This window comes from Orycteropus afer, unplaced genomic scaffold (assembly GCF_000298275.1).
Source record: "Orycteropus afer afer isolate SDZICR_OR568_19922 unplaced genomic scaffold, OryAfe1.0 scaffold00001, whole genome shotgun sequence".
Taxonomy (NCBI): Eukaryota; Metazoa; Chordata; class Mammalia; order Tubulidentata; family Orycteropodidae; genus Orycteropus; species Orycteropus afer.
The window spans coordinates 21257257-21270396 of record NW_006921588.1 but is presented as its reverse complement, the minus strand read 5'-3'; the positions used below and the strand labels follow the sequence as shown (position 1 = coordinate 21270396).

The 13140-nt window shown below is 40.9% G+C and overlaps 1 protein-coding gene across 1 annotated transcript in view; it reads right to left on the bottom strand.

Moving 5' to 3' along the window:
- Positions 1–4711: 4711 nt before the first annotated feature.
- Positions 4712–13140, bottom strand: part of PDE11A (phosphodiesterase 11A) — a 592677-nt gene continuing 584248 nt past the window's right edge. Inside the window, exon 20 of the mRNA XM_007937915.2 lies at positions 4712–4867. Within this exon, the coding sequence (XP_007936106.1) occupies positions 4712–4867 (156 nt within the window). The remainder of the gene's footprint in view (positions 4868–13140) is intronic.

Here is a 13140-nt window from a genome sequence, read left to right as displayed (position 1 = left end):
ATTTTGCTCTAGATGGACTGGCATTCGTGTGTCTGGCGATTTATTTATTGTTGGGGAGGATAACAGATGTGGACTCATCTCTGCCTCACACAGACTGATTTTCAATTCCCGTTTGTAATATAAACGTGATGTGGTGCACTACTCAGAAACACCTGCGGTGCTCCAGGAGCTGCAGATGCATGATGTTTGGGCAGACCAGGGTCGGTCCTCGGCCCCACCCACCCTTGGTTCCTCACCTGAAGGAGGGGAGATAGCCGGCAGAAGCTATTTTCCTTTATAGCAGAGTGATTCAGAAAACTGGCTTAATAAAATCCATAAATCTGAACAACCTCCTCTTACCTGCTCTGCAGGGCAATTTTTCCTGCACTCATTTTCTTCTCTAGTTTCCCCCGTCTTCCCTGCAGAGACAGATGTAAAGGATAGCTACGAACATTATTTTTTAGGGCTCCCACTCCTTCCTTCTCTCCTTTGTAAAACACCTCCCTGCTCAAGTGTCTTTCTTTTCTAAGCAATTGATGACAGGATTCTACACTCTCATTGTTTTGGTCGAAAGTGCCATTTTTCTTCTTTTGGATTGACTTTCACCTTTCCTTTGGAAGCTCTCTTACCACTTGCTTTGGTTCCTGTCTTTCCTCTATTTGTCTTCTTTTTTTCTTTTTTTGCTTTCCTCTTTGTCTGTTTTTTTATTTTCTTTCTTTCTTTCTTTCTTTGTGTGTGTATGTGTGACTGCTAAGCAGAAGGCTGGCGGTTCAAACCCAGCACTTCTCCTCAGAAGGAAGACTGGGCAATCTACTTCCATAGGGATACTGCCTTGGAAACCCGAGGAGGGGTCACTATGAGTTGGGATCCACTTGATAGCAGTGAGTTTGGTTTACTTTTGATGTGATTTGGGTGAATGTTTACATAGCAAATTGGTTTTCCACTCAACAATTCATACACATTTTGATTTGTGACATTGATTGCAATCCCCACAGTGTAACAGCACTCTTCCCACTTCCTCCCTGTGGTTACTGTTTCCATTTGTCCTTCTTTCCTGTCCCTTTCTGCCTTCTGAGCTTCACCTCTGGGCAAATGCTGCCCTTTTGTCTCATATGGCTGGTTGTTCTAAGGAGTGTGTACCTTGCTGGTGTTACCGTTCACCTTATAGGCCTATCAGTTGTCTGCCTGAAAGTTGAGCTATGTGGGTGAGTTCAGTAGGCCTGAAGGATGTCTAAGGGCTACAGTCTCAGGGGTTCCATCAGTCTCTATCAGATCAGGAAGCCTGGTCTTTTTTATTATTTTGAGTTTTGTTCTACATTTTTCTCTCACTCTATCCAGTACTATTTATTGTGATCCCTTTTGGCATGGTTGGCAGTGGTAGCTGAGCACCATCTAGTTTTTCTGGTCTCAGGGTCAAGGAGGCTAAGGTTTGCATGGTCCTTTAGTCCTTCATACTAATTGTTTCTATGTGTCTTTAATTTTCTTCACTCTTCTTTGCTCCAGATAGGGAGAGACAATAAGCAGTTGAAGCTTAGATGGCTGCTCACAAGCTTTTAAGACCCTAAAGTTTTTCATGTGACAAAGTGTATGTGAGATGCTGTAAGTGAATTTGCTCTGTAAACTTTCACCCAAATCACAATAAATTTTTTTTTTTTTAAAAAAAAGACCCCAAAGTTTTAAAAGTCTTTTACGTTACCACTCACCAAAGCAGGATTTGGAACATTATCTGTGGGCTATTTTATTTCAGTTGATCTTGATATCCCCCGAGACTATGGTCCTTATATCACAGGCCTAGCAACTCCTTCCCTCAAGGTATTTGATTATGGCTAAGAAGTTTTCATAACTTTGCCCTGTTTATTCTACTATATTCATGAATATATTTGCAGCACATATAGATACATATAACCCACCCATTGCTGCTGAGTTGGATCTGACTCATAGTGATCCCTCCTTGGGTTTCCGAGGTGGTAACTCTATGGAAGTAGACTGCCCAACCTTCCTTCTGAGGAGTGTCTGATGGGTTTGAACTGCTAGCATTCTGGTTAGCAGTCAAATGCCTTAGGCACTACACCACCAGAGCTCCCATAGACACACACACACACACACATATATCAAACCTATACATATTCATGGGTGTAGACCCATCTGCCTTCCCACTCCTGCTCAGTTTGCATGCTTATCTATGTATCGACTCGTAGATTATTGTTACTACTGTTACTGTAGGATTGTGTATGTAATAGTATTTACCTTTGTGGCCTTTAACTCTTGTGTTTCTCTCCCAGAGTCTTCCTTTGCCTTGATCATTTTGTACTGACCTCCCCCTTATTTTATATTGCCTTTGCCTTCACTCAAGTCAATGTGTCTACCCTCTAGTTTAGTGTGATTTTCTTTGACTTTATTTCTTACCATATAGAATCTTACTCCTGTACAATGATCTGTTACCCCCTCACTTCCATTTTGGTACCTTAATTTACTTATTCATTCTCTAAACATTTCCTGAAAACAATGACCCTTGTGGAACTCAGCCCCTATTTTGTTGATGCCTATAGTAAAGTCAAGAACTGATACTGACCAGTAACAAGAACAAGAACAACAACAACAACAAATTGTAAATTTTAGACTTTTCAGAACTGGAAGAGACTTTTGGGATCGTCTAGTCCAGATATTTGCAAACTTCTCAGAGCCCCTTTATGGACCACAATGCATGTAATCAAAGACATGAGGATTTGTAGGGACCCTGCATGGCCCAACCTTGCTTCCAAAAGAGGACTTCCATATTTAGACATTTTGTATTTTGGGGATTCCTTGTAAGATTTAACTGAACAAAGAGTTCTAAGGTTAAAACATGTTTGTAGTTCATTACCTAGTGTAATCTCATTTTGCAGATGAGGAAACAGGTGGGGAGAAGTTGAGTGGTTTGTCTAAAGTCCTCCAGTCAATAGTGCCAGAGCCAGGGATAGAAGTCTATCTTCTAGTCCAGTGTCCTTTGGAAAAGGTGTACCATGTCTTCAATATCTCAGGTAAAATGGGGAACAAAGCAGCTTTCTAGTCATTGCATCTAATTAATAGAGTTTATTCTTAGCAGTTATAAACCTGGCTTAGTCCAAATGAACAGATTCACATTTTCGTATAAAATGTGTTCTCTTGCCAGGACTTTTCAAACATTATTTCCTAGACTGAAGGAAAAATCCAAAGTCAGGGACCTTTGCATTTGGCTTTTATTTGGTTCCAAACCAAATCAAACCCACTGCCATTGAGTTGATTTCGACTCATAGAGAACCCCACTAGGTTTCCAAGGCAATAAATCTTTTCTGGGGCAGCTCTGGTGGCGTAGTGCCTAAGACATTTGACTACTAACCAGAAGGCTGGTTGTTCAAACCTACCAGCTACTCCTTGGAAGGAAGGTTGGCCAATCTACTTCCATAGTGATATCGCCTCAGAAACCCAAGGAGGGGTCTCTATGAGTTGGATCTGACTTGAGGGCAGTGCGTTTGGTTTTTGGTTTTGAAATCTTTACTGAAGTAGATTGCCCCATCTTCCTTTTGCAGAGCAGGTGGTGTGTTTGAACTATCTACCTCTGGTTAGCAGTCAAATGCCTTAGGCACTGCATCACCAGAGCTCCTTTTCAGCTGGTTACCGGTGGTAAATTTAAATTTCATACTAAATCTCATCACTAGAAAAACTCAGAGTAGTCAATGCTCAGTCTTTGTGGCTCTGCTGTGTCCTGTGAAATGTCTATCACTGTTGGAAATAGTTCCTAAAATGTTCCTGTGTCATTGTGGTAAATCTAGCTATAGATTTTCTTTTCATCCTCATTTTCATTAAGGTCTATTAATCCATTTCTTTTGGGAGAAAGCTTGGTCTACAATCAAGGTTGAATTAAATACTCTGAAAAAGGGGGCCACACCCCCAATGCAGTGCTATGAATCTTATATAAACACCAGCCAGACAAACACATTCACTGTATTCCTACTGTGGACCTATTTGACAGAAAATTGGGATTGGTTGATATTTGTAAGGATAATTCACTCATAGTGATTCCCATTGGGTTTCCAAGGCTGTAAATCTTTATAGAAGTAGATTGCTTCATCTTCTTCCCATGGAACAGCAGTTGGACTCGAACCACTGACCCTCTGCTTAACAGCCAGATGTCTTACCCACTATACTACCAGAGCTCCTACCTTTTAGGTAGGCAACTCTAAAAAGTTTCTCTGATCCATCATGAAGAATTTTAGAATTAGAAATAAAGTACTTCCATAGAATACAAATCAGGATTCTTAGGACAGTTTGGCATAAAAAGGCTCTCAGGGAGAGGGCACAAAGGCAGACAATGTTTGGTTTGAACAAACAGAAGAGCCATAGACAAAATGATGCAGCAGTAATGATGCTGTCACTGTTCCCTCAGCTTGGAGTGAGTAGGATCAACTATCCTCAGGTCCTGGAATCCACAGCTGTCTTCTGCCTCAAGCCTTCATCTCAGCCCCTGCATGTTCTTTACCCAGCATCAGGTGCCCAGCACCTGGGACGCCTACTCTTCTCATCCCCTCCTTTGTCTTTCCTGTCGCTCTCTCTCCTGCTGAGCACACTTCAAGGTGAAGCCTAAGCATGCTTCACAGCACATCCCCAAGGCCTTAGGTTTGTCTGAGCAGAAAGGAACAAAAGGATGATGGGGCTGGAGTGAAGCTGGCCCTTCAAGCCGCAGTCATTTTGCAGCAGCAGCTGGCTGGGAGGTTTACTTTCTGTCCTCTGTGGCCACCGTAAGGCTGGCAGGAGAGGGTGAGATGACCGAGGCCAGCAGCCTTTTCTGGTGTAGCTCTTCCCACTTATTCCTATTTGCAGCCACTGAATCCAGCATCGGCTTCAGTTTTGCATTGACCTTCACCAATGCCTAAAGCAAAGCAAACAAAGAAACAAGCAAACAAAAAACAGAAGTGAGAGAGGAAAGGAAGTCACTGATACAATTTTCCAGATTTCATTTGTGAAGAGAATGGAAATTGGAGTAAGAACTGAAAGTGATAATTAGATTACAAACATGAGCTATTTACTTGAAAAAAAAAAATGCATTTAACATCATTGTGTTGCATTAACAGAGCTTATGCAGGAAATGAAAAAAAAAAAAAAAAAAAAAGATGGCTGTGTACAACTCCAGGGGGCACCAGCCACATAGACCATCATCTTATTTTACATCCATATCAGGAGAGAGAGAAAACAAAATATCCAGTCTTACACGTCTGCTAACATACGTAGACTGGGAGCTTACATTTTACAGAAATCAATCCACCATTTGCTTCGCCACAGATGACTCTGGGTGGACTTACCTGAATAAGAAAGATCAGCTAAAATCCTGAAAAAAGAGAGGTGTTCATTTTCAAAACTACGGATCTGAGAACTGTGCTAAACACACAGATCAGCATGAGAACATGTAAATATAGATGTGGTAGAAAGGAAAAGGGAATATGGAGGAGAGTGACTGGGACATGCAGGAGAGACAGGAAAGAAGAAATGTGGAGTGTGGCCAGAGGATGAGTGGCCAGAGGCTAAGGGGTCCTCACTGTGCCCAAACCAAAAAACCCATTGCTGTTGCGTCCATTCCGACTCATAGCAACCTTACTGGACAGAGTCAACTGCCCCATGGGGTTCCCAAGATGGGCAGCACAACATGGCAGGCTGCTGAACAATGACTCGGCTACGTCCAGGATTCAGGCATGCCATCAATTGGAGACCTTCCTCAAAGTTGCTTCTCATATACTGGAAGCAGCCCACATCCCTAAAGCAGCTACTCTGCTGCTCCAGTAGATTCCACCATGGAGTTAATCACCAATCCCACCATGGGGAATAACCACGTCCAGCTGCCCAGCCACTCAACCTGTCCCAGCCAAGTTGATGTACAACCTTAACTACCACACTCAGTTATAAAGAGAAAAGAAGTTCTGATACATGCTATTCATGGATGAAGCTGGAAAACATTATGCTGAGTGAAATAAAAACCAAAGATCAAACTCATTGCTGTCAAGTTGAATCAGACTCATAGGGACTCCTCCTTCAGTTTCTGAGGTGGTATCACTACAGAAGTAGTTTGCCCAACCTTCCTTCCGAGGAGTGGCTGGTGGGTTTGAACCATTAACCTTCTGGTTAGCAGTCAAGTGCCTTAGGCACTATGCCACCACGGCTCCCGGAGTGAAATAGGTCAGACACAAAAAGACAAATATTGGATGATCCTACTTATATGAAACATCTGTTGTTGTTGTTGTTATGTGCCCTCGAGTTGGCCCCGACTCATAGCGACCCCTCCTTGGGTTTCCAAGGCAGTATCACTAGGGAAGTAGGATTGCCCAACCTTCCTTCCAAGGAGTGGCTGGTGGGTTTGAACCGCCAGCCTTCTGGTTAGCAGTCAAGTGCTTTAGCCACTATGCTACCAGAGCTCCTATGAAACATCTAGAAAAGACAAATGCATAGAGACGACAGTTTATTAGTGGTTTCCAGGAACTGAGGGGAGGAAGAAATGAGAGTTACTGCTTAAGGGGTACTGAACTTTAGTTGAGAGTGATGAAGAACACTTGGAGGTGGAGAGCAGCAGTGGTTGTATAACACAGTGAAAGTAATTAATGTCCCAAATTATACACTTAGAAATGGTTAAAATGGCAAATATTTTGTTATATATATTTTACCACAATATATATTTTTAAGTTTAGAGTTCCTTTTTCTCTTTTAAATGCATGAATATGTGTATTTTCTTTGTTTAAATTCTTATTTTTCATTATGAAAGACATCAAACATATGTAACCAGTAAAATATGATCACTAAAAACATCTATTAAGCATTTAATGCTAATAAGTATGAATAATAATATGAGTAGAGCTACCTATGTAAAAGACATACATTGCAGAATTGGAGAAAATTTTTATTTTCTGGATACGCACTGCCGTCGAGTTGGATCTGACTCATAGCAACCCCTCCTTGGGTTTCCTGGGTGGTATCACTACGGAAGTAGATTGCTCAACCTTCCTTCCCAGGAGTAGCTGGTGGGTTTGAACCACCAGCCTTCTAGTTAGCAGTCAAATGCCTTAGGCACTATGCCAAAAGAAATGAGATTCTGATAACAGTTTTATCTTTTTAAAACATCTTTATCCTTTAGAAACATGTGTTTGTTTTAAGACTAATGCTTTTCTCTCCTTTGTGGTTATTTTATATTTTTTCTTAAGTCATATGTGTTAATTTTGGAAAATATATAAATAATAGAGTAAAAAGAAAAAGTAAACAGAAATGACCTGAAATCCTACAACTCAGAGATAACCATTGTTAACTTTTGGTTGTCTGCCTGAAATGGGACTTTTATATTATCTTTTCTAACTAGTTCAAATTACCCAAACATCTAAAATATATTTACATGGTGAAGCTCTGGTAGCATAGTGCCTAAGGCATTTGACTGCTAACCAGAAGGCTGGCGGTTCAAACCCACCAGCCACTCCTCAGAAGGAAGGTTGGACAATCTACTTCAGTAGTGATACTGCCTAGGAAACCCAAGGAGGGGTCGCTATGAGTCAGGTCCAACCCCAGGGCACATAACAACAACAACATTTTTATAGTAGCAGTTCACAAGTGGGCAGAATGTAATGAGAACATATACATTTTTAGGATCTATATTTCTTGGACCTGTTTTCCACCCTTAGGGTCCCAAAACCAAAAAAAAAAAAAAAAAAAAACCCAAACTCACTGCCACTGAGTCGATTGCGACTCATAGTGACCCCCATTGGGTTTCTGAAGCAGTAAATCTTTACAGAAGTAGATTGCCCAGTCTTCCTTCTGTGGAGTGGCTGGTGAGTTTGAACCACCAACTTCCTGGTTAGCAGTCAAATGCCTTAGGCACTACACCATCAGAGCTCCTTCAGGGTCCCAAAGAAGTGTAAAAACCTGACATCTCCATGTGGCCTGGAAGGAGCTTCCATTTATGAACACTTAATATTGTTTGCCAGCTGTTCTACATACTTTATCCCCATTATTCTTCACAATAACTGCATTTTACAGATAATAGAGTATGTCCTTCAAATGTTAGGCTCATGTATGATCTCTAGTCTTTTCACTATAGGAAGGAGATTAAGATCCAGATAGGAAGTTTGTCATGCCATTTGTGTTGGAACTATGTAGAAAACCACTCTTTTTCTCAAGTGGAAATCAAGGATAGGATACTAGTCTGACATAGCGCCTAAGGCAGTTGACTGCTAACCAGAAACCTGATGGTTCAAACCCACCAGCCACTCTTGGGAAGGAAGGTTGGGCAATCTACTTCCATAGTGATGGTCTTATTGTTGTTACGTGTCATCAAGTCAGACCCGACTCATAGAGACCCCTCCTTGGGTTTCCTAGGCGGTATCTCTATGGAAGTGGATTGCCCAACCTTCCTTCCGAGGAGTGGTTGGTGGGTTTGAACCTCCAGCCTTCTGGTTAGCAGTCAGGTGCCTTAGGCATTATGCTACCAGAGCTCCCTCCTTAGTGATACTGCCTTGGAAACCCAAGGTGGGGTCGCTATGAGTCGAAATCGACTTGACGGCAGTGAGTTTGGTTTTTTTTTTTTTTTTTTTTGGTGTATAAGATGAGCATATAGAGAAAGCTGTTGATGATATAGGGTAGAAGGGCAGCACTAAAAAGTCAAGAAGAAATAAAGACTAATAAGTTAAACACTTTGAAACTGTGGTTTCAACCTTTGTCAATAATCAATTCAAACTAGCCTATTATCTTATTACTCATAAATTTTTAGGGACTTTCTGATGGAGAGGAAGAGATTGAAGATATAAACTTCTGAGGACACTTTGGCTATTGTCATCAAATTGAAGTGAGGCTTGATGCTAGGAACTTCTTTTATTACTTATACATATCTTTCTTTCCTTCCTCCTATTTATCCATACTGTCATCCATCTATTCCACTTATGTACAGGACCCTCATGGATTCTGACATTGTTCATTGAATAGAATCTTTATGGCATTTGGGGCTTCCTTGTCCCTTGAGATCTATGTAACACTTGACCTCAATTACACTTCATGCTCTGGATACCTCTCAGACTCCTGCCCATGATTTCCTAGTCTTCCTCCTTGTGCTTGACTTCCTTCTTGAGTCCATTTGGTCTGGATTCTACTCTGCATCATTTCTAATGCAAAGTTCCACATCTTTTCACAGGAAACCCAATCTCCCCTAACATTTTGGATACTAATAACTTTACTGAAGATCAGAGGTTCTCATAGGGTAAGTAAGCACTCCACTGACACACTCCTCCTCTTCTCAGGAACTAATATCCTGATGTTCACCCCATGGGAAGAGCAGTTCAGTTTGCTCCCCAGCCCTAGCTCACTGCTTTTATATAGTGCTGCCCTACCAGCTAATCTTGCCTTCCCAGCTTCCATGGGATCCCAGTGTATGAAAGTTTACTCTTCTTGTTACTATAAGTCCTATTCAGAAGGAAGCTTGGTCAATCTACTTCCATAATGATACCACCTCAGAAACCCAAGGAGAGGTCACTATGAGTTAGATCCAACTTGATGGCAGTGAGTTTGTTTGAGTATAAGTCCTATAAGATAGATTTTTTTTTTTCTTCTTCTATAAAGCACTGAATAAGGAAGACTGAAGAAGAGTTGATGCTTTTGAGTTGTGGTGTTGGCGAAGAATGCTGAGAGCACCGTGGACTGTTAAAAGAATGAATAAATCTTTCCTGGAAGAAGTGCAGCTGGAGTGGTCCTTGGAAGCAAGAATGGCTAGACTTCGTCTCACCTACTTTGGTCATATTGTCAGAAGGAACTATTCCCCGGAGAAGAATATCATGCTTGGTAAAGTGGAGGGCCAATAAAAAAGGGGAAGGCCCTCAACAAGATGGATTGACACAGTGGCTGCAACCATGGGCTCAGGTATAGCAAGGATCGTGAGTGGCGCTGGCACAGGATGGAGCAGTGTTCTGTTCTGTTGTACGTAAGGTCTCTATGAGTGGGAGATGACGGCACCTAACAACAACAGCAACATAAAGCACTGACTACAACATGGAGCTGTGGGCCTGTCTGCCCATGGAACAGTGATGCTCCTTCTTTATATCTTGGATCAGTTAGCTGCCTTTGTTCTGTAGCCACAGATAATACCCTCAACACAGATGTAGACAAGACATCTTGCAGGTATGTCTCATTCATTATAAGGGAAACAAAATGTGAACATCTGACTGTTGTTGCTTTTGTGTGCCTCCAACTTGATTCTGACTCGTAGCAGCCCTGTAAGACTAAAGATTGCAATTCTAGCACACCTCCTGAAAAGCCTTTTCCAAGCATGACCTGTGGTTAGAGTAAGCTTAACGATAATGTCCTACGCCAGGAAGAATAGTTTAATGTTGAAGATGGCAGATGCATTTCCCCAAGCAGGACTGCAAGCAATCTGTTAATAAGAGCAGACTTATCCCCCACCAAACTGCCATCTACTCCAGGCATATGAGAAGAATGTAACTAGATGTAAGATACCGAAAACAAAAATAAACCCCATTACCATCTAATCGATTTTAACTCCTAACAACCCTATAGGACAGATTAGAACTGCCCTGTAGGGTTTCCAAGGCTGTAAATCTTTATAGAAGCAGACTGTCTTATCTTTCTCCCATGGTGCAACTGATGGGTTTGAACTGCCAACCTTCTGGTTAGCAGCCAAATGTTTTAACCACTGTGCAACCAGAGTTCCTTCAATATAAGATCAGGAGGGTAGAAAAGCCCAGAAATCATTAAGTACCGTAGTGAATGGTGAGCTAAGGTGATGTCTCTTTACATCAATGCCTCTTAAACAGAATCTGTCCTCTCTCCCCCTTCAAAGGGACATTTCTCACATCAAGCAAAAAACATTTCATTTAAAATCAAATGCACCAGTTCTTCCATATGACAATAACACATAGTAAGGTCTTGACTGAGGCAATGCCCAAATTCCTCTTTCTTTCCATGGGAAAGCTGCAGGTGCCTGTTTTCTACTCACTGTACAGTGCTTTTATTCAGACAACAGTGCGAGGTAACGATGACTGCCATGGTTTTATTTAGTATAGTTTGGCACCGGCTCCTCTTCACTCTGATCAAGCCTTTTAATTAAACTGATGACTATAATTCCTATGGAAATTAGTGTTTATGTTATTTTCCTGCTACAAAAGCATTTCTCTACAACTTTTTTTTCCCCCCCTTTAATCCCAGGAGCACAAACTGGAATTTTTTTCAGCTTGAAATGTAATTAAAAACTCATTTGATTACTATATTTCTGGCTCTGTTTTACTTATTAAATTCCAGTAATCAGTTTTCCTTTATGAAGCTGCTGGGAAATGATCTCAAAAGCAACACATTTTTCTCCTCCTTGGCAGGTTCCTGAACATTTACTGAATTACATTTGTAGCACCTGCCCGTGATTCGAATTACTCCACCAATTTATTCCTTAAACCATTTAAGTTTATTTGGCTTAGCCTCAAATGGAGTTCTTTCCTTTATTCTCTCTCTTTGTTCCCACTCTTTCTTCCTTTGTGTTGAATAAATTATTTAGGGGGAGGGGTACACATTTCTCAGAATTCTTTCTTTCTCTTTGTTTCATATTCTCCTGAAACACAGAATTGCCATACTGGAATATAATTTTTCTCTGACCAGGTGCTAGTTCTAGGCAAAGGTAGCAAATATTCTGTCCTGAAGAATTCTCTTATCCACACTTAAATTTGCTCAATAAATCCAATTAGCTGAGAGAATATGGAACTATATTAGTAAAACAAAGGATTAGCTGCAAACCTAAATTCCAAGGTTTATTTTCATTACACATTTTGCTCAGTCATCAAGATGAGTGCTCCTGGTACTTAGACATGAGCATTCCTAAAATGTATCACCAGCTACTGACATCTGAAGTCTTCTGGGAGCATACTTCTAATATCTGTCTAGTCTCACTCGCTCTTCATTTAAGGAAAGAGAACAGGGAAACTTATCACCTGATTCTTCTTCATATACACACAGAGGGATTGTAAAGGTTACATGTGTAGGCAGTGCCATCAACCCCTGGATGCCAGAATCTCCTCGGTGCCATCCCTGCTACATGACCATCTAGCCGGTGTTTAAACACTGCCAGAGGTGGTGAGTTCATTACTTACAACTAAGTACTTTTATCATCTCCATTTTATAGATAAGGAAACAGGTTCAGTAAGATTAATTGCCATAGTGCCTAAGGCACTTGACTGCTAACCAGAAGGCTGGCGGTTCAAACCCATCAGCCACTCCTCGGAAGGAAGATGGGGCAATCTACTTCTGTAGCGATACCACTTTGGAAACCCAAGAAGGGGTTGCAATGAGTTGGATCCGACTCGACTGTAGTGAGTTTGGTTTGGTTTGGTTTGGTTTGTAGGGTCATATAGTGAGCAATGGAGCCAGGGTTTTTACCTATGTCTCTCTGATCTCTGATTCTAAAGAGTTATGTGAGAAGTTCCCTCTTTTGAGGAACTCATTCCACACTCTAGCTCTTTTGTGAAGTTTTCTCTGGACTCCTTATTTATGCCTACTCATAAACATACGTGTAACATGTATCTCTCCAATCATAACTCCTATATTGAAAATATCTTGGAAATTTGTTCCCAGTTCTTTAAAGATATAGTCTTCTCGACTATATTTTGTTTGAATGTGTATTTTTTTTTTTCTTTTAGCTCCTCTTAATACTTTGTCTTTATCACTGGTTTTAAGCAATTTGATTATGACATGCCTTGGTGTCATTTACTTCATGTTTGTTCTGCTTGGGATTCATTGAACATCTTGGATCTGTGAGTTTATAATTTCCATCAACTTTGGAAAAATTTCCACCACTATTCCTTCAACTATTTTTTTTCTACCTACCCTCCCCCTCTTTCTGGGGCTCCAATTACACAAGTAATAAGCTACTTTATGTTGTTTCAAAGCTCAACTAATGTTCTGCTCATTTTTCTTTCCAGTCCTTTTTCTCTTTGAGTTTCATTTTGGATTTTTTTTTTTTTTTTTTTGATACATCTTTAAGCTCACTGATATTTTCATTGCAGCACTTAATCTGGTATGAATCCCATTTATTGTATTTTCATCTCAGAAATTGTAGTTTTTCTTTCCAGGAGTTTGAAATGTGTATCTTCCATGATTCTGCTTCTTACTCTACTCAGTCGTCAGTCT